Source organism: Epinephelus moara, chromosome 17 (assembly GCF_006386435.1).
Source record: "Epinephelus moara isolate mb chromosome 17, YSFRI_EMoa_1.0, whole genome shotgun sequence".
Classification (NCBI taxonomy): Eukaryota; Metazoa; Chordata; class Actinopteri; order Perciformes; family Serranidae; genus Epinephelus; species Epinephelus moara.
In genome coordinates this window covers 34,891,804-34,913,750 of record NC_065522.1, presented here as the reverse complement: position 1 = coordinate 34,913,750, position 21,947 = coordinate 34,891,804, and the positions used below count along the sequence as shown (strand labels likewise).

Here is a 21,947-nt window from a genome sequence, read left to right as displayed (position 1 = left end):
AACATGTGACCAGAACAAAAAGGGATTGTTCCTGTCGCCATGGTTACTGTTGATATGGGAAATAAAACCACAAGAGTTTCACCAGACATAGCGAAATAGCATTAAATCAGAATTAGCAGAAGAGAATGACACGTAGACTGACAGGTCCGTCACTCAACGTCAGTACGTGATATCCCTGTCTTTCCCCATCTGACTTCGTTCTCAATCTACATTAGAAAATTGCACGCTATAAAATCATCTCAGCAACATACCTTTGAAATATGTATTTAGTCATTAGGGCTGAGAAGTCTGCTGCTAAATTCAGCATCATGTTTCGCTCAGAAGAGTTTGTAATAAATCAGAAGTTGAGAAAAAGTGTAAACTGTGTCGTTAACGCAGACGAGCAGAGGGTTAGCTGGGAAACATCACATTTATTCACTTTACATGGAGCTAGTTAATACTGAATTATGTGTTAGTATCTCTTAATAAGTCATCAGAAGACATAAACCATCTTTAGAAGGAGCAGATGTTACCTTAAGCTGCTCGGGACATGTTAAAGTTAACAATATTTTTAACGGAGCAAGGCGAGCTAATTGCTAGCGTGCTCGGTTGCTTTGAGATGGCTGTCAGAGATGGCAGAGGTATGATCACATGATCCTGTTTGAGCTAGAACAGGTGGTGGGTTCCACATTTTATTTCCCAGTTGCTCCTGGAAAGAAGAATAGAGAACTGTAAACAAACTGTTACCATAGGAAATTGCCAGTTTTGGTTCAGTGCTGGAAGTTGTTCCCATAATTAACTTAATTAATTAAGATATGTAATGAATAAGGTGAAATAGTGGTAGGGACTTATACATTTTACTTCCACCTACTCCTTTTCCGACTCCTTGTTTTTTGTTTTATTTTTGTTTTCACTTGTCTTACTTTAAATGCTCGAAATAAAATAATTCATTCATTCATTCAATCCTTCATACATAATTCACACAAGGTATCACAGGGGCTAGGAATACTGTGGATAAATTAGCCCTGTGGCTACTAAGAGGCTTAGATGCAGAAACTGTGATTGATAATTAAAAAAAGAACCCAATGTTTCCACCCTCATTCAATGTTAACAATTGAAGACAGAGAACACATTTATGCATTCTGTGTGTTTTTTGTTGTTTCCAACAATAAGCCAGTGCACCATGATTACCCATTTACCTTAAACAGCACAGCAAAACAACAACATATACCAGGTAAGATAGAGACGCTCTGTCCACAATGACTTTCACCTTTAAGACAGATTTATTGCATTTTAGCCACAGAACACAACAGCGAGCAACTTCACTTAGCAACCAAACCACAAGAGTTTCCAGTCATATTACAAAACACAAAATATAAATGGTTTTATTAAATTACATCTGCTAAAATACACGTGTTTAACTATATACCTGTTTTCATTGTATTTACACTTTAAAAAAAGTCAATTTACATCATAGTTTTGATTAATGTTTGTAGCACAACTGTTGGCCCGGCCTTGGTGTGTGGGTTTGAAAAGTCCACTCTCCACTTCTAAGAAATAACACAGACGTACTCTGAATACGAACAAACTCACCACAACTGACCCACATAGGTAGGAAAGGCTGATTGGGTAACTCACTGCGAAAATGTCTGCGCTTTTCCTGTTTATATTTAAAGTGAGCATTTATATCACAGATGAATAACAATGCTAGAGAAGAACAAAATACTAAAGGGGGATTTACAGCAGCTATTTGTGTCATTATCCAGTAAAGGATTAATTCTATTTTCAGTCATCGTCTGAGTAAATTCTGGACAGAGATAAAATGTCAAATGGAAAAAAACAAAACAACAGATACCTGGACTAAATCTTCACACCTCATATATTTGCATGATGAAAACAACCAAACCACAATCACCCTCCACTTCCTTTTCACGCTCAACAGTGAGGTAACACAAGAATTATGTGCTTTGTATCCATCCACCCTTCAGTAGCTACTCAGTTCCTTCTCTCATCCAAACAAGACTGTACTGAGAGTAATACACGCCAAAAGGATCAGAGGTCATAACACCCTGTTGAGATGGAGGCTGTGCTCTGTTTCTCTTGTCTCCTACCTGAAAGTGACTTGGAGGAAGTAAGAGACAAAAGGAAGAAAGTGAAGGAGAGATGGAGTCTATTACAGATGTGGTGTCCCGAACACATCCATCAGTCCAACAGCTAATCACTGAGCTGTATGTAGAAAAAACATGAAAAAGTTTCCTTAATGTTCTCTATTTACATCGAAATTTGTATGTGATTGTTTGTCTCAAAACAAGATCCTCCAGATAAATGTAAACGTAAATGTTACAAGGCAGTTTTCAGCTTTAAATTTGTCTGGTTTGGGTTTGAAAGATAATTAACATAGAAATATTATTTATGTTTATCAGGATTCATAGACGTCACAAAGCTTTGTAAACTCCTCCAATCGTCACTATAGTCTTTGCTGGTATTGGACTGGTGGACAGTGGTAAAAATAGATCTCCAGGACGTCCTGTGGTGCAACTGAAGCTGAATTTCTTTGCCACTTTTACCAGTATGTAGGACTATACAACTATTTCCATGATGACATCATTGCTGCCTCTTCTCTCTGCGGCCATCCGAGCTGCTGCGAGCAGAAAGAGATAAAGTGTCTATGAAAATAACAGTGAGATTTATGTCTTAATATCATCAGTGACAATCAGCGGAGGGCTTTTTCAGATTAAGATGTTTGGGTAACGTTTGAGAGCAAACTGTTAAGCCACTTGCACATCGCGTTGTAATGTTGGCAACCTCAAACCACAACCTGTCGTGACAGCAGCATGATTCACACGTATGGCTATCTTTGTTTAAATATTCACAGAACTGTGCTTTTATAACAAAGAACATGTAGAGCTGAACAATGACCTCCCAGACGAAGATGTGCTGTGCTTTAGCGGCCCTGTAGCCTGGTTTGATGGTTGTTTCCCATAAACAATGAGACATGTTATCTTTGCCTGACAGAGTTGGAAAGACAACGAAATAAAATTGGCCACAAAAGTGGCAACAAACACAGCTGCACATGTTAACCTGACCTGAACTGACCTATTTCTTTGACCAACACAAAGAAAACACTGACTGCTAACCACTCTGAGTAAGTTCCACCACATCTGTGTCAGCTAAAATGACATTCACTCAGTATTAGGTTAAATAATGACGTCAAACCAAATTACACTTCAGTCTCGTGCCATTTAAAGAACAGGGTATCTACTTAGGGCTTAGAATATCGCCGGTGTGTTGTCAAACAGATAGACAGGATCGCGACAAAGATTCAGTAAGTCACAGTTGAATTACACCTAACATGTTTACAGGTTTATATAGAATTGTATAGTATATAAACCTTTAAACAGGCTATGTCCATGTGAACAGTCACTGAAATCATCAGTTATGCAGATGACACCAGAGTGTCTTCAGCTAATCGTGTTTCCTTACATGAGTTTTAAATATACGTTTTATCAAATACTCACCCTTAAATGTATCAAGATGGTTGTGTTAATCAAAAACAAAAAAAATATTTCAGAGACCAAACAAGCTAACTGATAGCACAGCTAGCTAAAAGCATTGTATTGTTGTTATGGGGTGATCTGTGTCGCTAACATATAAAGTATAAGTAAGAATGCCTTGGTGGACATTTGTTGGAGAGTTCTTACCTCTGTTCCTGTCTCTGTAAATGAGTCCCAGTAAGATGGTGGACACCAGGTAAGGTGTTCCCACCAATAAGTGACATATCAACCTGGGAACAGAGACTAAACAGGAACCTGTCGTCGGAGCTGAAGATGAAGGCGGAAGAGAACCTGTGAAGATATATTAAGTCTCATCAACCAAGGTCATTATCAAAATAACTCATACAGTTTTCATGTAAATAAACACAGTCATGAATATCTTGTTTGTATCCTTGAGGCCTGACAAATCAAATAACTTTCCACCCTCAAAAACAAAGTTTTTCAGTATTTGAAACCTGCGCTGTTTACATCATGCTGCTCCAGTGTGTGATTATATTCTGCATTACGGCTTTGTGGAATCAAAAGGTAGCCAATATGGGTGTGAGGTGTAACCCATCAGCGTTGGCCTCTAGTATGACATATAACAGTCTGAGTAGCGCTTTATAAACAACAATACAACATTGTATTCCTATCTTGCTGACATTTTCAGCAGATATTCTTCTTCTTTGAGTTAGCCGCTAACTGCTAACAGCTCCTATCTTTCATGGTGGGTCGCATGCATAACACATCGTCTAAACGTCACACCCATGAAGCCCATGATCCCGTCCCGCAGACTGTCCTGTTTAAACAGGACTCGAAGGTGAGACAACTCTATCCCACCGTTCAATGACCATATTTTTAAACAGTACAGCGAGGTGACATAATGGCACGGTATTTCCGCCTTAAACAGGTAGTGTAAACAGGGCTTTTAACACCACAACTTTTTTGTGTTGTGCCAGTGACCACACCCAACAGCAATGTCATGGAGTACTTACACACTTAGTGGTCAGGTGGCATTCTGGGTAATGTAGGCATCATGTTTTGACAAAGAAGAGGAAGAAGAACTGATGTATATATATATTTGACAGACTTTTCATCAGTTACTGTCGACTGTATTTATCTCACCTTTAACAGCCACCCAGCTGCCCAAGGATTCCCCAACTCCAGGGATGCTGCACGTGTAGAGTCCTTCGTCAGACTTGGAAGCATCGGGAATGGTTATCTTTCCTGTGGAGCTGCTGCCGACAGAGCGGCCATCTTTATGGAAATCGTACGTGTGGTGGGAGGATTGCGACTCGGCTCTACAAAGCAGACTGAAAGCAGCTCCGTCTAACACAGGGAGGGCAGGACTCTCCAGGAGCACTGCGCGATCTTTGGGAGAGAAAGAAACTCATGTTTTGCTTTCACCAGACTTTTATTTTTTACATTTCTAATATAACTCATTTTACTTTGTGGTTGGAAAACATGTCAGACACGGATTCTGATGTTAAGTCTCATCTATTAAATGGAGCTTAAAGTTTAACTGTAAATGGCATGAAACACCAGTTTCCAGTGTTGTGTGCAGTACCAGAGACGGTGATGTTGACGGCGTTACTTCTCTCGCCGTCTTCAGACTCACACCAGTACACCCCGGTGTCTGATGGGTAAATGTTTCTGATGATGCAGGTCGAACCCGAGGAGGAGGTGCCCCAGCTGGAGGAGCAGGTTCTGATCCCACCCTCCTCCGTTCTCCTCTTCAACTTCCAGCCAGTGGAGTTCAACTGATCCTCGCAGCTCAAAGAGACGGTGTCGTACCTGAAGTACTGAGACCTGTCCGGGCTGACCTGAAGACAGGCTGCATGGAGGGAAGGAGACAAGGAAGGAAGGAAAGATAGATATGAGAGAGAGGAGGAAAGAGGAAGTGTGGGGATGAATATGGGGCACAGAAATCACAAAAGAATAGTCAAAAGGCAGATGAAAATGAGGAAATAAATCAAAAGGAGAAAGAAAAGGAGGATAAAAGATACATAAGCAAAAACAGGGAAGCAGAGAGAGGACAAAAAGAAGAGAAGTGTGACAAAATATTGGAGGAAAGTGTTAAAAATGCCAAAAAGTATGAAAAGGTAAGTAAAAGGAGGGTAGAATGAAAAGTAAAAAGGTTTGAGGGAGAGAGGCAGCAAAAGATGACGACAGATTGAGATTGAAACAGAGAAGAATAAATGACATGCAGAGGAATTAAAAAATGGCACAAGAGACAAGAATGAACCAATGAAGACAAGAATGCAAACAATCAACCAAAAGAGAAAATAAACTAATGACATTTCTAAACTCAATACACAGTAAAATCTTATTATCACAGATTATTTCCTTCACAGTGAAGAAATGTCACAGTTTGTACTCACACAGCACCAGGCAGAACGGTGTTAACTGCATCCTGTCCTACCAACAACTGGCGGTCGGACACGGCAACAGTCTGATCTCTGCACTTCCTCTCTGAGAAACCCACCCTCGCTTTCATTGCCTCTCTGCAAGGTGTCAAGGCTGCTTGTGTGCATCACCTTCGAGCAGCTTTCCTCCAAACAACAAACAAAACCTTAAAATCTATCAGTGTAATTCAGGAATTTCCTAAACAAACAATCTACATTCACTAACATTTTATCACTTACATAGAAATATTTATTAGTGCAGTTTTAAAGGGAAAAACTGAGGGGCTGCAAGTTAAAAACTGGAGCTTAAGGTCTCCTACATTTCCAAGACTCCCATTTAACAGCAACCTGAGACCAGGGCCGTGTCTAGGCAGTGACCTGGGGTGGCACAGGCTACCATCCTAGTATGAGTGACTACCTGCCCAGTCAGTTTGAGCTGTTTGATGAGTAAACTGAATTGTCATTTATAGATGCAGTTCAGTATTGCGCCTTGTTTCCACTTATGTATGTGACTGGTGTCTGTAGATTTGTAAATATATGGATGATGCCTCTAGTGTCCAGTGCTAGGAAGTGCATTTCTTTACAGATGGATTAAAAACCTTATAGAAACTACCGGTAGCCAAGGGGGAGAGGCAAATTTTTCCGTTATTCAACATCTAGTACTTTGGAATATTCGCTTGTAACACTACCGGGAAAATATATATATATGTACAATATATAACATGGTAACAAATAAGTGAAAATGTTGGCCTGCGAGGAGCACGGCGTGTTTTGTGACATATTTCAATAAAGAGACGTATGAACGACTGTATAAAATGTGTAACCATATTTTCACAGAATGAAATTAGTCAGGGTCACAATGCCTTAAAACTAGATTAACAAGTTTTTAATCAAACAAACTCACTTGTCAATCAACACAGGCAACTGAATTAAAGACAATAGCCTGTTAGCCAGTTAGCAGCCTGTTAGCTAAGCTAGCACACTGTTGCGGCCTCTCTGGAAGCCACCGCAAAAGTTAAAATTTTTTATAATCCTGGCAAATTCTGGATCAAAATATTACAGAGGGGAGAAGTTTTGCAGGCACATCGGATACCACAGTGATTCCCATATGAGTGTACTTCCTGTTGACATGTCTCCGGACACATACATAAGTGAAAATGAGGCATTAGTGTTTAGTCTGCCAGAAAGCCGCAAAGAAGGAAGAAGATCTTATCACCATACCTGCTCGCATCCTCAGATCCTCCTCTTCTATTCACCTCACTGTCCCCTCCGTTCGCCTCACTACCATGGGGGGCAGAGCATTCAGCCGCTCTGCTCCCCAACTCTGGAATGCACTCCGCCCTGACCTCCGAAATATTGATTCACTACCACACTTTAAATCGAGGCCAAAAACTCACCTGTTCAGGCTCTCCTTCTCTCTTAGAGTGGGTAGATGTTTGTTTGTTTTGTTTGCTTTTTAAACTGATATTTGTTTGTTTGTTTGTTGTAAAATGTTTAATTATCTTGTACTTTGTATTTTATTGTATTTTACTCTGTAAGGCAACCTTGAGTGTCATGAAAGGCGCCCAGAAATAAAATGTATTATTAATATTAAGATCTGTTTTGATTTGGAGCAGAACCACTGAGCGGAGCTTACAGTAGTGATGGTCAAATGAAGCCTCATGAACCATTTGCCACCAGATGGCACTCTTGATTTAAAGATAAAGGCTGAAGGAATGCGATGAAATGTGTTTTCAAACCTTTGTTGAACAGACAGTGCCATCTAGTGGCTTCAGAAAATAAAGACAGTGGTTCATGAGGCTTCATTTTGCCTTCACTACTTACAAGTGGAGTGGTGACAAGAAGTCTCTGGGGATTCAGGCCACACTGTTCTCATTACTTGTTGTGTCTTCTAAAAGAGCTTTATTCTAATCTATAAACAGGAATAATAGACAGTGCGGTGTTAGTAATTAAAGTAGGTTATCGTAGTGGAGACAATAATGGTAAATTAAAAATGTGCCCACACGTGCGTCAGCAAAGACACCATATGACACAACAACAGCTAAATACGTTCACAATCTGACTGATTGTGAAGTCACTTTGAATTCTGAGAGCAACAATTCTTAGATTTTATTTTAGGTCATAAAACCTTTTGGAAAAGCTTTGAAAAACTGAGTGCTGGTGGTTTGAAACCATCAAACATGCAGTGCAGGAGCAGAAAGATGTTGCAGTACCATAATAAAACCACCAGGGGGTGCTGTTTGTGTTACCAGACGTAGTGTGAATGAAGTGAGTGCAGAAATTAAACAAAGAAAGTGCTTTATTTTAAAAGAGTGGTGAACATTAAAAAGAACAGCTTAAAAAAAAATTCATACAAAAATTTAAGTTACATAATTTATACAAAAATCTGGAATTAAATGGAGAATCAATACTTTATCACAATTACATAGCAGTTTTAAATAAAGGAATCTCCATATGTACAACCCCAGCTGTCAATACTTTATTGTGCTGTAGACATTACAATATGCAATGCATGATTTAAGTTAAGGTTATGTGCTGCATGCTTCACCAAGGCGAAACTACAACAAATAAATTAAACTGGGGATTAAAACTCTGTGGTGACAATCGTCAAACAACCTGGACGTGTGCCAGTTTGGCTCTTCAGTTGTCGCACCAAAAGCATTTACTTATATTACAGATGGAGATTTGAGCCCTGCATTTGTGAAGGGTCACTTTAGCATCAGTTGAGCAGGAAAAACGGGAGAAATTTAATCTCAAAGTGAATAAAATACATGCCAAAATTTCACTGAATGTATTTCAACAAGTAGGCTATGTTTTCTGTAGTGTACAGTTACATGACAATAAGAATCATTGTGTTTTTGTTTCTTTAAATGAGCGAGTGTCTGTCCACGGAGTCGGCCATGTTGTACCACCACTGATTCTGCAGTAGCCCGGTATGAACAAACCAAACACTGTCTCTAGATAGCAACATTGGCATTGGCCCTATAGTTAGCAGCCCATCTGTGATGAGCAATTTTGGAGGAAATACTTTTTTTTTTTTAAGGTAAAACTGCTTTCTGCAGTGTTTTTACCAGTTTAAATCACTGGTCTGTTTGTTTTGGGGAGGAGGAGACCAGCTCCCAGTAAAAACCTCACGAACAATGAACACCAAAGGAATTCTAACCAAGAGACACCACTAGATGCCACTAACACAAAAAGTTTGAAATCTGGGGCATACGTTTATTTGCTCTGTTACCCAGAACTAGATGAGACTGATACCACTCTCATGTCTGTATGGCAAATATGTAGCACCCAGTTAGCTTAGCATGAAGACTGGAAACAGAGGGAAACAGCGAGCATAGCTCTGTCCAAAGTCCACCTAGCAGCACCTCTAAAAAAATAGCTAAAATTAACAAGTGTTTAAATGTATTTTCAAATACAGAGTTGTATTTTTGTAATAAAATAGCAAGCTAGCTGAAAAGCTGATGAAGTAATTTTTCAATCTCTTCTGAGCAAATTAAAGTTCCTACGGATTTCAAATTCATCCCTGTTTTATGTTTATAACTGAGCTCAGGTATGAAGGATAGAGAGAGCTGATTTTCTTATACACAACCATGTTTTAACTAGAAGTACAAAACACGGGTTTGTTCACCAAAATGATAAAAATTAGATACTGCACTTACTGCTCATGGTGTCTACTAGCGATGGCCGAATAAAGGCTAATATAGACCCCACTAGATGGTGGGCTTGGTTTAAATAAAAAGGCTCAAGGAATGGCAATTCTTCCAACACAGAGAGCGCCATGAGGCTTCATTTGACCATCACTAGTATCTAGCCATGCAGATAGTTTCATTTTCCTGCTTTGTGTTTAGTCTGACTCTTCTGTTAAATTTTCCAGGAGGAAGAAGCGATTATTAGATGAGGAATGTTGACGCTGAAGCTTGACCTTCGGACGGGGTCGAGCACAAGTATCGCTCATTGAACGGCCGATACTGCTGAGCTTTTTCACTTTAGTGCTGGCTGAAGTAGTGCTGGGGGGCTCTGGGAAGTTTAAAATAGGGCAGCTGTATCGACGGGCTTTGGTGGTTGGGCAGCTGGGTAGTGAGAAGCTGTTTTGCCGTAAGATGCCGCGTTTCCGCCCGCTGATCCGGGGTATGTTGCCAGATTTTGGAGGGCTGTTGATGGTTGAGGCTGGAGGACCGTGGAGAGTCGTTGGCTGGTCGTACTGGCAAACAGCCGCAGTTTGCTGGGGATTGTTGTTGTTCTGTAGTTGGCGGATGGTCTCGTCTTTCTCGTGAAGCTTTGATTTGAGGTCGGCCACCTGTTTTGTCAGCATCTCAATGGTTTGAGATTGGTTTCCCACGTCGTTGGCCTTGACAACCTTGACACTTTTCAGGAACACCTTGGTTTCAGAGGTGCCACTTACTGTGCTTTCATCTGATGACTGTCTGGACATTGACGATTTTGATTCCTCTGTTATGTGAACACACAAAAAAAAGACACAATGCACCATTAGTATGCACAACTATTAGCAACCCAATTGCCCAAAATAAACGTTGGCATAGTACGTTTTCTGAAATCTGTGAATAGGCTAGTTTGCCCATTATTATGTTGTGGATACATTAAACTGTTTGCTGTGGTTAATGTGTGGTTAGGTTTAGGCATAAAAACCACTTGATTATGGTTAGGAAAAGACCATGTTTTGACATTTCATGCCACTTTCCCAGCAGGAAACACAGTGATGTCTCCATAAGAAACGACCGCTTTATGAGGCACTATCCCAGCAGGAAATGCAGCAATGTCTCAGTAAAAAAAGACAGCTTCTCATGGCACTATCTTCACAAGATGGAGAGCCACAGATCCCTGAAAAACACCCATGTTTGGTGGCTAAAAACGGCTAGGTCTTCCTAAAAAACAACCAGTGTTGTTTACTGGTTTACAACAGTGGTCTGCAGGTTTTGCAGGCACTGCGCCGAAGTGACACGTCATCCAACGTCCCCTCCACCTCCCAACGACACTGCCGCGTTCCCAGTTCTCAGCAATTTACATGGTGAGTATAATCTTATTATAAAAACAAATAGAGAAAAATAAAACCGTAATAACAGCCTGGAATGAGCCTGAACAGAGAATACGATCTGCTCTACTTGGCTGTCATCGACTGTCGCTGCTCTTAAAGGTCAAACTACACACTTCCTGCATCTCTTTCACATTAAAGGTTTCAAGAGAGCATCACCTCTTTTGGAATGACAATGATGCTTGCCTGACTCTCCAGGGCCTCTTCGATTCTACTGACTGGAACATGTTTATTGAAGCCTCTGCGGATATTGATGAGCTGACAGATGCTGTTACAAGTTGGACTTCATATTGCGAAAGCATTGTCATCCCTGCTAAAAATGTTAAGGTTTATCCCAATTCTAAGCCGTGGGTAACAAAGTCCCTCAGAACTCTTCTTAATGAGAAGAATAAAGCCTTTAGGGAGGGGAACGCCTTAGAACTGCGCAATCTGCAAAAAGAAATTAAGAGAGAAGTCAGGGCTGGAAAAATGAGGTACAAGGATAAATAGAGGCTCAACTCAGAACGAATAAGCTGGGCTCAGCCTGGGAGGGCATGAAATCAGTCAGAGGGCTGAAAGAGGGAAGCAGAAATAAGGTAATGCTGGCCAATTATATTTCTGATCATCAACTGGCTCAGAGCCCAGTTCTTTTTATGTCAGATTTGATGTCCACGATTTTAATGATAAATATTCTGAGATCAGAAACAGTCTTCTGTTGGCCCCTCCTTTAGATCCCTTTCTTGACGAACAGAGTGTCATCAAGTAAGAAAAGTCCCGGTCCGGACAACACTGGTGGTCGCCTTCTAAGGACTTGTGCAGAGCAACTAGGCCCTGTTTTTAACTATATTTTTAATTTATCTCTCACCCAGCAGAGGGTGCCCTCTCTCTGGAAGCAGTCCATTATTGTGCCTGTTGCCAAGAGCAACAACCCAAAACTGCTTAACGACTTCAGACACGTTGCTCTAACCTCCTTGATTATGAAGCAGTTTAAAAGACTAGTTAAGACAGAGCTTGTGGTCAAAACCGAGAGCCTGTTAGACCCTCATCAATTTGCGTACAGGGCTGGAAGGGGAGTCCAAGATGCAACAGCCACTTTAAAGCATTTAGAAGAAGTAAAAACCACGCCAGGCTGCTTTTTATTGATTTTTCATCAGCTTTTAACACCACCCAGCCGCATGTCCTTGTTAAAAAAAACTAGTTGATTATTTTGGTTTGGATCCTCGTTTGGTGGGCTGGATTTTTGATTTTCTGACAAACAGACCTCAACAAGTTAGAGTTAACGGGACACTGTCCAGCATCTTGTCATCCTCTACTGGTTCGCCTCAGGGCTGCATCTTATCTGCCTTCTTGTACATTCTCTATGACTGTAACAGCCGCCACAACAACAGATTCATCATTAAGTACGCTGACGACTCGGTTATTGTCAGCCTGCTGGCACTCGCTTGTGTGCCTCATGGGCCACTAAAAACAGACACAAATTTATATTTATTCGCCTGCCCTCACTGACATTTATATTTATTCCTGCCTCCATTTGAGCATTGAATGCTGCTGAGGGAAGGAAGTAGTGTAGCTGTTTTAATGAATGTATGCTTTGTTGTTTCCTATTTTTTTAACATTGTACCTGGCACTTTTCTTTGATCTCCTCAAGAGATCGCACTTTACACTGTAATTGTTGTGCAGTTAATGTGTCACTTGCGCACTTTATCTCCCCTTAGAGGGATTGCACTTATGGGACATGTGCAACTTACTGTCACTCGTGCACTTTATTGCACACTGTGTGCCCAGAATTTAATTTTAGCTATTTTAGTCCTGTTGCTTACTGCTCGGTGACTGCTGTCTGTCAGTAGTCTGTGCGCATGCTGCCTGTACTACCTGTACTACCTGTCTGTATCTCTTGTATGTCTTGTGTATTTTGTACCTCCTGCTGCTGCAACCTAAATTGCCCTTTGGGACATTAATAAAACTTGAACCTTGAACCTTCTATGGTCATTCAGCTTTGATTAATTTAAAGTTGAATTTTGATCACCAGCAGCTCACCGAATGTTTCTAACTGTGGAGTGAGTGTCTGTGCCAAATACAGCAGTGTCTCAGGGTTAGTGACTTACCAGATTTGCCACATCTTCTCCATAAATAGACACCTAACCCACACGACGGAGCTAACAGAAGTAAGATGGTCCCTCCCACAGCAATAGCAGTTGTTAGAGAGCAGGACTTCCAGCCTAAAATAAGAATAAAACAGACAATGACATGAAAATGATCTGATATATTGTAAATATCATAAATAAAATATGACCAATGTGCTATCAGGAGAGAGCAGGTTTCAGTCTGCCTGCAAATTCAGCAAACTACGGTCAATGAAATCTTCCAAGAGTTTGATGCATTTCAAAGAGCTCTACGTATAATGTGGGAGAATCGAAATGTGTTACAGTCAGATATAAACATTTAATTAACCATACTGGCTAAAGCTGCAGTTTACCTGGTATGACAGGAAAGTGTGTGGTCCTGGTCTGGTTGGTCTTTGGCTGATGAACTCTGCATGTGACCCTGTGAGGACAAGACATTAGAGTTTCCAGTTTGATTTATAAATCACACCTGTAATAAGATAAAATAAGGTAATATTGATCCCAGGATCCCTTTTCTTTTTTAGCTATTATGGCTGATGTTTCTGCGACCTGCATGCTAATGAAGAGGTTTCGATTAACTGTGGAATGTTCTTACAAATGGTCTTCTGGACAGCCCTAGTTTAAACGCTGAATAATGGCCAGAAAACTATTTTTCAGAACATGATGATGTCACTGTAGTTGGGTTTCCATCCATCTATTTTTATTGGCATTTTCAACAATTGCGAAAAAAAACACTTGAATGGAAACACCAGAAATTTGAATAAAAGGCTGAAATATCGCAAAAAAGTTTTTAGGAGGGGGTGGAAAAGTCAGCGTATCGATATTAGGAAAATGCGACTTTTGGCAATGGAAACAGATTTCGGGAATAAATGGTGACGTAGGCTACTTCTACTTCTGAGTCCACCGTCAAAAAATGGCGGCAGAGGAAGGGAATGTGAGATATGTCTGGAGCGACGACGAAACTGAATGTTTCCTTCAATTAATAAAAGAAGCGGTAGTTGTTTACATCAGTTGTGGACTTCTTCTGCGGGTGTTCTTTTGCATATTTATTTTCATTTTTCACGAGAAGCACCACCTACTGCTCGACCTGCTGACTTCCAGTACTCGCAAAACAATAATGAATGGAAACATGCATGAATTCGCATTTTCTTTTGCGCATTTTCACAAAATTCGCTTAAAATTTGCGATACATTAGGATGGAAACCCAGTTAGTGAAGCTGACCTTTGGGATATAAAATGTCATCACTTCATTTCATCCTGTCAGGCATCTGTGTCAAATTTTGTTTTAAATCAGTGTGTTATGTGAGGTATCAAAGTCGAATCAGTTCATTCTTGAATCAAAGCAGATATTTGTTCCAAATTCAAATAAATTCTCTCCAGGCGTTAGAGATATTGTGTACACAAGAATGAGACAGATGAACAGTAAATATAAATCTTCCTGTCACAGCTGTTGCCGACCCGTAGGCATAAAAACAAAAGTCTTGCGGTTGGTGACTGTTTGCATAGTATCAAGTATCCACAACATTATAATATCATTAATATTATAAAAGCTTATTTTCATACACATGGTTCTGCCAACATTTGTGGCACTAGTCTTACTAACTTACTGTACTTATGTACTCCAGCTCAGCTAAGGTTGAAATGTGGTGTCTGTCGTAACTAAAAGCCATACAGATGTTCTTGGCTCGGTTTTACAAAAAAATAAAAGACCTCTGAAGTTTAAAGATGGAGCCCAGTGGCCTCTTGTAGAATATTAATTCAAGCTTGAGATGCGAACCTGCTGGCAGCATCCTTGAGAGTCACTCTTCGCTTCACAGTGAAACATCCCGTGGCATCTTGATCTCTTCTTGGGTCATCGGCACGGATGTCGTTTGCCTGATCATCAAGGAACGTGATCTCAGGCTCCGGCTTCCAGCACTTTGCCTCACACTGAAGGGTTATGCCTCCACCTTCAACTGATGTGACGGAGAGTTTTGGCTCGGAAACTGCATCTATAAATAACAGGGATGACACGTGTGACCTTTTTTGTGTTCCATCAAACGTTTAACAGATATCAATGGGAACAATACTTATTACAGCCATTTTATGTGAGACATAAAGTTATCAGTTCAACGTCTGATTAAAAAAAGTGTCAACAGAGAACTGCAAGGAGTGTCTCATTCTTACTTTGTGGTTGAGCATGTTGGAAAAGTAAATCTGTAACACCTGTTATTGTCAGTCTTTGTTTCGATACATCGTTTGGGTGAATCGCTTGGTTGTATTTTTAGTTTCAGTAACTAGTGAGATCAGGATAATGTTGTTTAATTAAAGAACAAATTGGAGCTTAAGACACACACACCGAAAAGTTTTCCCAGGTGATCACATAGCTCATGAATTTGATCCACACCTAAACTGAGTAATTCTATAATTACAGCTCGGTGTTCTTTCTTGTTAGCAACAAGCCCTGTGTAACCATAACATATTTGCCAACATGGTGTGATGCAACTAAGTGTTATTTTCATTAGAACATTTATATTATGTTGCTGAATTAACTCATCAATCATTTAACCCCTAAAATGTCAAAAAACGTCAATAAATGCCCATCAAAATTACATATTACACCTCACAAAAACAGGATCAGTTTTAGGCCTGAAGGAATCCTCAGGATCAGGCTCAGGCCTTAATTATTGTCAGGATCAGGTTAAGGCCTGAGGGAATTATGGGGATCGCACTAAGGCCTGGATTAATCTTTAGGGTCAGGCTCAGGCTTGAGGGAATTGGCCAAATCAGGCTCAGGTCTGAATGAATCATCAGGATCAGTTTCGGGCCTAAATTAATCATCAGGATCAGTATTGGGCCTTAATAAATCATCAGGATCAGTTTGACTCACCAGGATCAGTTTCGGGCCTAAATGAATCCTCGGGATCAGTTTCAGGCCTTAATGAATCATCAGGACCAGTTTGAATCACCAGGATCAGTTTCAGGCCTTAATGAATCATCAGGACCAGTTTGAATCACCAGGATCAGTTTCAGGCCTAAATGAATCATCAGGATCAGTTTCGGGCCTAAATGAATCATCAGGATCAGTTTGAAACACCAGGATCAGTTTCGGGCCTAAATGAATCATCAGGATCAGTTTGAATCACCAGGATCAGTTTCAGGCCTTAATGAATCATCAGGATCAGTTTCGGGCCTAAATGAAACATCAGGATCAGTTTGAATCACCAGGATCAGTTTCAGGCCTTAATGAATCATCAGGATCAGTTTCGAGTTTCAGGCCTTAATGAATCATCAGGATCAGTTTCGGGCCTTAATGAATCACCAGGATCAGTTTCAGGCCTAAATGAATCATCAGCATCAGTTTTGGGCCTGGATGAAACATCAGGATCAGTTTGAATCACCAGGATCAGTTTCAGGCCTAAATGAATCATCAGCATCAGTTTTGGGCCTGAGGGAATTGGCTGAATCAGGCTCATCCAGATGATTCAAACTGTCAGGCCTGTGCTGCATTCTTAAGCGGACCCTCCTCGACGACAGACTGAGGGAAGTTTTAGGAGACCACGATGCAGCTGTAGATAAACACACTTGACTGGACGTACCCACAACAAGCTCCACTGCTGTAACGTCCCAGCGTTTGTCAGTCCACAGCCTCTTGCACTGGTACGTCCCTGCGTCAGACAGCTGGACATTGGAGATCCTTAACGAGATGTTTCCATTCTTCAGTTCTTTGGAGATTAAGCTCGTCCTGTACCGGAAGGCGGCGTTCTTCATCGCGTGATCCTCACAGCCATCCCGGTACAAGAGGACGATGTTGTCTGGCTGCAGACCTTCCTTAGACCACTCCACTGCTGGAAAGTCATGAGTGGCAGTGTTGCTGAAGCTGCAGGGCAGAATGACGTCTTCCCCAGCCAAGGCCAGGGCCGTCTTTGGTGACCCATGCACCGAGGATTCTCCTAGGAAAACACAAAAATAAATCATTATAAGACAGACTGTACACATTCAGTATTGTTTACTGACATAAGTGAGGAGGACAAAACTTCAGACACTTCTCTCAGTATAGTGCAGTACAATTCAACAGCACCACAAACTAAAACCTCCAAACTGAGAGAAAAGTTTATGCCACGACTTTTAAAATCAATCTCAACAAAGTCAACAGTAAAAACTTGGTGAAGGAAGATTTATTGCCGGGCTGTCGCTTTACACTGGACTGGCTGCATACCAAATAAATGGAGCAGTACAATGCTGAGACATGTCAGAGTTTCCATTCCCCTGCAGCTTTGAGGCCTTTAAAATGTATTTTAATTAAAGACTCTTTGGTTGATATGGTCACAACTCAAAGACACAAATGTTGAATCATACTGTGTTGTTTCCACCCTGAACATAATTATCCGTCATGAGTCACTGCTTTTATTATATTCGATCTCTATCTATCTTTTAAAAACCACATTTCATCTTTCAACACACCCTGTGGCTGAACTGAACGACACCTACATAATTTGTTTCTTCCTGCCCTGAACTGGACCAACAGGAGTGTGAAAGTGTGTTAATTGTTTGCGTGACATGATTCACCCTCCCAAATGTACAACTCCTAGCTGAGTGAAAGTATTAATGGAAGCACGTTGGTGACTCGGCCCTTTCTTTGGTCAATGTACAAGTCATAACAGCATCCGAACTCCTGAAAACAACACCCACACTTTCCCCATGAAAACAGGAGACAGTTAATCCACAGAATGACAAGAGGAGTCTCAAACGTGGAACACTAAAACAAAAGCTTGTGCAACATTTTAACGCAGCGGTTCCTCATGCTTTGAATGCCAAGCAGGTTATTAAAAATTCCACCTGATGGAAAACTACTGTACATGTACTACAAAGCACCGGCAGTGGATACAGTGTGGGATGATGAATGAATGATAATGAATAGTCCAGACCGGCTGGACAGCTGTGTGACACCTGGCGGCTCTCCAGGCGGCTGCCATCTTTGCCTGGAGTAGGAAACTGTGGCAAATTGGACAAACAGGTCCTGGGAATCCCTTCAGAGCAGCGTTAGTTTTTTTTTGTTTCCCAAACATCACCAGGCATTGACCCTCCAGGAAAAGTAGATGCTGTGCCGACTGTGACTCCAATATGCCACACATGAGAGACTGAGTTGGGGGGTCAGTGTTGCCAACCAGTGGCGTAAGGTAGTTACGACAGGCCCCAGTGCACGCTGTTGTGACGGGCCCTAATGCAAGCTAGCTACTAGAGTTGTACCGATACCGATACCAGTATCGGAAATGCCTCCGATACTGCCTAAAATGCGGTATCGGGTATCGCAATGCCTCACGTCATTACGCATATGCATGCTACAGGCAAACGAAACGGAAACGGAGCGGAGTTTAAAAAGCATTCTACTGTAGCCTTTAAAATGTCTTTTTTACTAAATTGTGTGGCTGCACTTTAACCTGTGACTTGATCTGTGTCAACACTGGATAATAATAATAATAAAAAAAAGTTTTATCGCATTCATTCTACTATTATGTATTTATTTCTTAATATTTTACATAGAGTTTTAGGAGTTGAGACATACAACAATTCATATCCCATCCATTTTTATTTTACGCGCTGGTATCAGATCGATACTCGGTATCGGCAGATACCAAAGGTTCAGGGATCGGAATTGGTATCGGGAAGGACAAAGTGGTATCGGTGCATCTCTACTAGCTACTAGGTATAAGGCGCACACACATCACTGGCAGCTGTTAATCTAATTTAGGGAGCTTTGCTGCTTCTTCCTCCTGTTGGTTTCTCTCTTGTCTTTTCTTACTGCTGCTTTTATATTTAAAAGGCACAACTGCTCGCTGAGCTTCAGATGTGCTCAACTCGTCAGTCTTGACAGATTTTGCGCCTGAGCTAGCTCCTGTATCATATCGTCTGGTCACATGATCAAGTAGAGACTTGACATAAGACAACATCAACATACATGTTACCATCAGTCATCATTGCAGACCTGTATATGACTGAAATGTCAAAGTCACTAAGAAGTTATTCACTTACTTGATTTGTTTTATATAGCTTATACACAGTTTTTATAGTTTTTTGTTTTATAAGCATTTAATTTTGTGATAGATTGCTATGGACTGTTACCCAAAAAAAGAAAAGTAGAGAAAAGAAAATTAGGATGGAGATAGATTCGAATTTTATAGATGGTACTGTCCTCACTGCCTGTACTATCTATATTTATATTCCTGTTGCCGAGTAATAATTACAGGACATTGTTACAGGCTGGTTGATTAGTTGCTTCATTATGTGATGACGCCAATGCATGATGTCGTTAAACTGTGTCATTACACAGAGTACATAATGACGTTACTCAAACAAACTGGCCATCCCTGCAAAAAATTATTTTTCATGATCAGATGTTCGCCCTCGTTCCCTAGACAAAAAACAAACGGGAATTTATCCACTGGATTCTGGATTCTTGCAGAAAATAAGCTCTGTGACAAATGACACAATTTAACTAATGGCATGACACTTTCCCAGATTACTTATATTAAGATAATTATTTATTGTATAACAAGTTTTCTGATAATTTATGTGTAAATATGGAAATGAGGCATTATCCGATTAAATATGCACTTTTCGTATACATTTTTAAACAGAAATCAGATTTCAAATAAACTCCTTAATGTGTATTTTGGACGTATTCTTTCCACCTGTCCATAAGAAGACATGTTATGGAAGCAAAATAGCCCAAATCTCTTTTCGCCTGGGCCGTCTCGCCTTGATGCACAAACTGTTCCTAAGAGTTCAATACGCAAGCTGTTTGGCTCCGTAAAATCTTTCTGATACCTTTAACCACATAAGTAAAAACTCGGGCTGTCAATCGCTTTCGATTAACTGCATGATTGTCCATAGTTAACTTGCTATTAATAATCTGTACTAAATGTATCTTAAAGAGATATTTTTCAAGTTTTTAATACTCGTATCAACATGGGAGTGGACAAATATACTTGCTTTATGCAAGCTTAATGTTTATTATTATTGGAACGATCTAAATAATGAAAAAAACTGTCCAGAATATTCTCGCATGCTCAAAACATATGATGAAAGCATTACACGGCAAACTTGAGCCCAACAAGCAACAACAGACGGACCTGAACGTAACATTCTTCAGTAACACTAACACAATGTAGTGTCCAACTTGTAAAAGTTAACTAAACATCCCTGTTTTTTAAGCAGCCTGACGTACTCTGATGGTAACTCAATTCACATGGACAGTAAATGCTAACAACTTTGGTATTGCTGAGAGAATCGTGTGGCTTTGAAGCTGAACTTGCCGTTCAAACGACGCCTTTCTTTATTCACTTCTGCTCACCGAGATTTGTTTCTGCTTGCCATGCACAACATTACTGCTGCATCGCTTCCTAATTTCCCAAACAGGTTGGCCAAGGGTCATAATTATAGAAGATACGAGCGTTAATCGCGTGTCATAAAAATTAGTGGCCTTAAAAGGAATTTGCATTGACTCGTTATTAACGTGTTAACTTTGACAGCCCGAGTCAAAACTTGATTTTATCAAGTCTACAACACTGGCAGCCTATGTAAGCCTACTGTGTGAACATAAATAAACATACAATACAAACATCTACATTTATGTTGGTAAACACATACAGTGTGTTGCAAGAAATATTGGTGTCATTTTGGATAGCGATTCATGTTCTGAACAGCATGTTACCAAGCCGATCCAGTCATGTCTTTATCACCTCAGAGAATGTTACCAAGCCGATCCAGTCATGTCTTTATCACCTCAGAGACGTTGCCAAAATAAGATCTACTTAAACTTTTATAGATACAGAAACTGTTGTTTATGCTTTCATCTTGGTGCACCTTGATTATTGCAACAGCCTTTATTCCTGTCTTATCAAAACACCTTGCAACAACTTCTGACTGTTCAGAACTCAGAGCCCAGCCTGAAGACTAAAGGGGACAGAGCTGGAATTGGAATTGGTCCTAGGTCTGTAAGGGCTTAGGGCTTGAGTCAGTGAGTCTGTAAGGGATCCATTTGGGATTGGGGGACTGAGTTCATGAACTTACACAAGAAGATCCTGCAGACAGAAAACCTTGGACATGAGCTGAAAAACAACCCCCTGCTCCATCACTGAGTCATCTCATTAAATACAGGTAAAAACTAGTTGGCATGCAGGGCACACCCACTGAGTCTCAATAAGGAATTTACAGTGGTGGGGGAAGTATTCAGATCCTTTGCTGAAGTAAACTACCAATGCAACAGCATTGGTTCTGATAAGTTAAGTCGTGTACTCAGTAAGTGACATCCTGCCTGTGTGGATATTAGAGTGCCCAATTTTAAGTTGTGCTCCCTTGTTCAGAATGCATCTCTTTTCCTTATTCCTGCAGCTGAAAAACTTAAACTATGCCACTTACTGTCCAAGATGAACCTAACGCTTGGTCTTGACCTCTTGACCCAACCCTAACTCATCCTGATGAGCATTTTCTAACCTCAACTAAATGTGTTTTTTTTTTTTTTTATTCAAATTTTTTGTTTAACATCAATTTAGACTCACAAGTCAGTCTTTAGACGCTTTGCTCTTGTCTTTCTCCCTGATTTTGTGTTTACATGGGCAGATACAATTTCAGAGTTTAAAAAAACTCCCTTCGTTGCAGAACCAATAGTAAATCCGCAGGGCGGTCCTTTGGTGCCTCGCTGAACTCTTGTGCTCGTAAACATAGTCTGATTGCGTTAAAAGTTTTAAACAAAGTCGCTGTAAGTCCTTCATTTCCACAATCTTGTGGACTGAGCACACGTTTGATAAAACGGAGTTTAATCTCTCGGCATCCATTTTCAAGCTCTCTGTGTTTTTGTTTCCTTGTGGACGAGAAAAGGGGGAGCGCACATTTC

General features: G+C 40.5%; 2 protein-coding genes across 2 annotated transcripts in view; both read right to left on the bottom strand.

Moving 5' to 3' along the window:
- Positions 1–1,532: 1,532 nt before the first annotated feature.
- Positions 1,533–7,420, bottom strand: LOC126404155 (low affinity immunoglobulin gamma Fc region receptor II-like). The gene is made up of 5 exons (XM_050067171.1): positions 5,894–7,420; positions 5,080–5,346; positions 4,638–4,883; positions 3,681–3,824; positions 1,533–2,620 (listed from the first exon to the last, which is right to left on the bottom strand). The coding sequence occupies exons 1-5, from the start codon at positions 5,922–5,924 to the stop codon at positions 2,559–2,561; spliced, it is 750 nt and encodes a 249-aa protein (XP_049923128.1). The 5' UTR covers positions 5,925–7,420; the 3' UTR covers positions 1,533–2,558.
- Positions 7,421–9,743: 2,323 nt separating this feature from the next.
- The window catches only part of LOC126404560 (butyrophilin subfamily 3 member A2-like), a 14,465-nt gene continuing 2,261 nt past the window's right edge, over positions 9,744–21,947 (bottom strand). The window contains exons 2-6 of the mRNA XM_050067851.1: positions 16,651–17,004; positions 14,850–15,063; positions 13,426–13,493; positions 13,055–13,168; positions 9,744–10,369 (exon numbers count right to left, since the gene is read on the bottom strand). Coding sequence (XP_049923808.1) covers positions 9,765–10,369; positions 13,055–13,168; positions 13,426–13,493; positions 14,850–15,063; positions 16,651–17,004 — 1,355 coding nt within the window. The 3' untranslated portion in view covers positions 9,744–9,764. The remainder of the gene's footprint in view (positions 10,370–13,054; positions 13,169–13,425; positions 13,494–14,849; positions 15,064–16,650; positions 17,005–21,947) is intronic.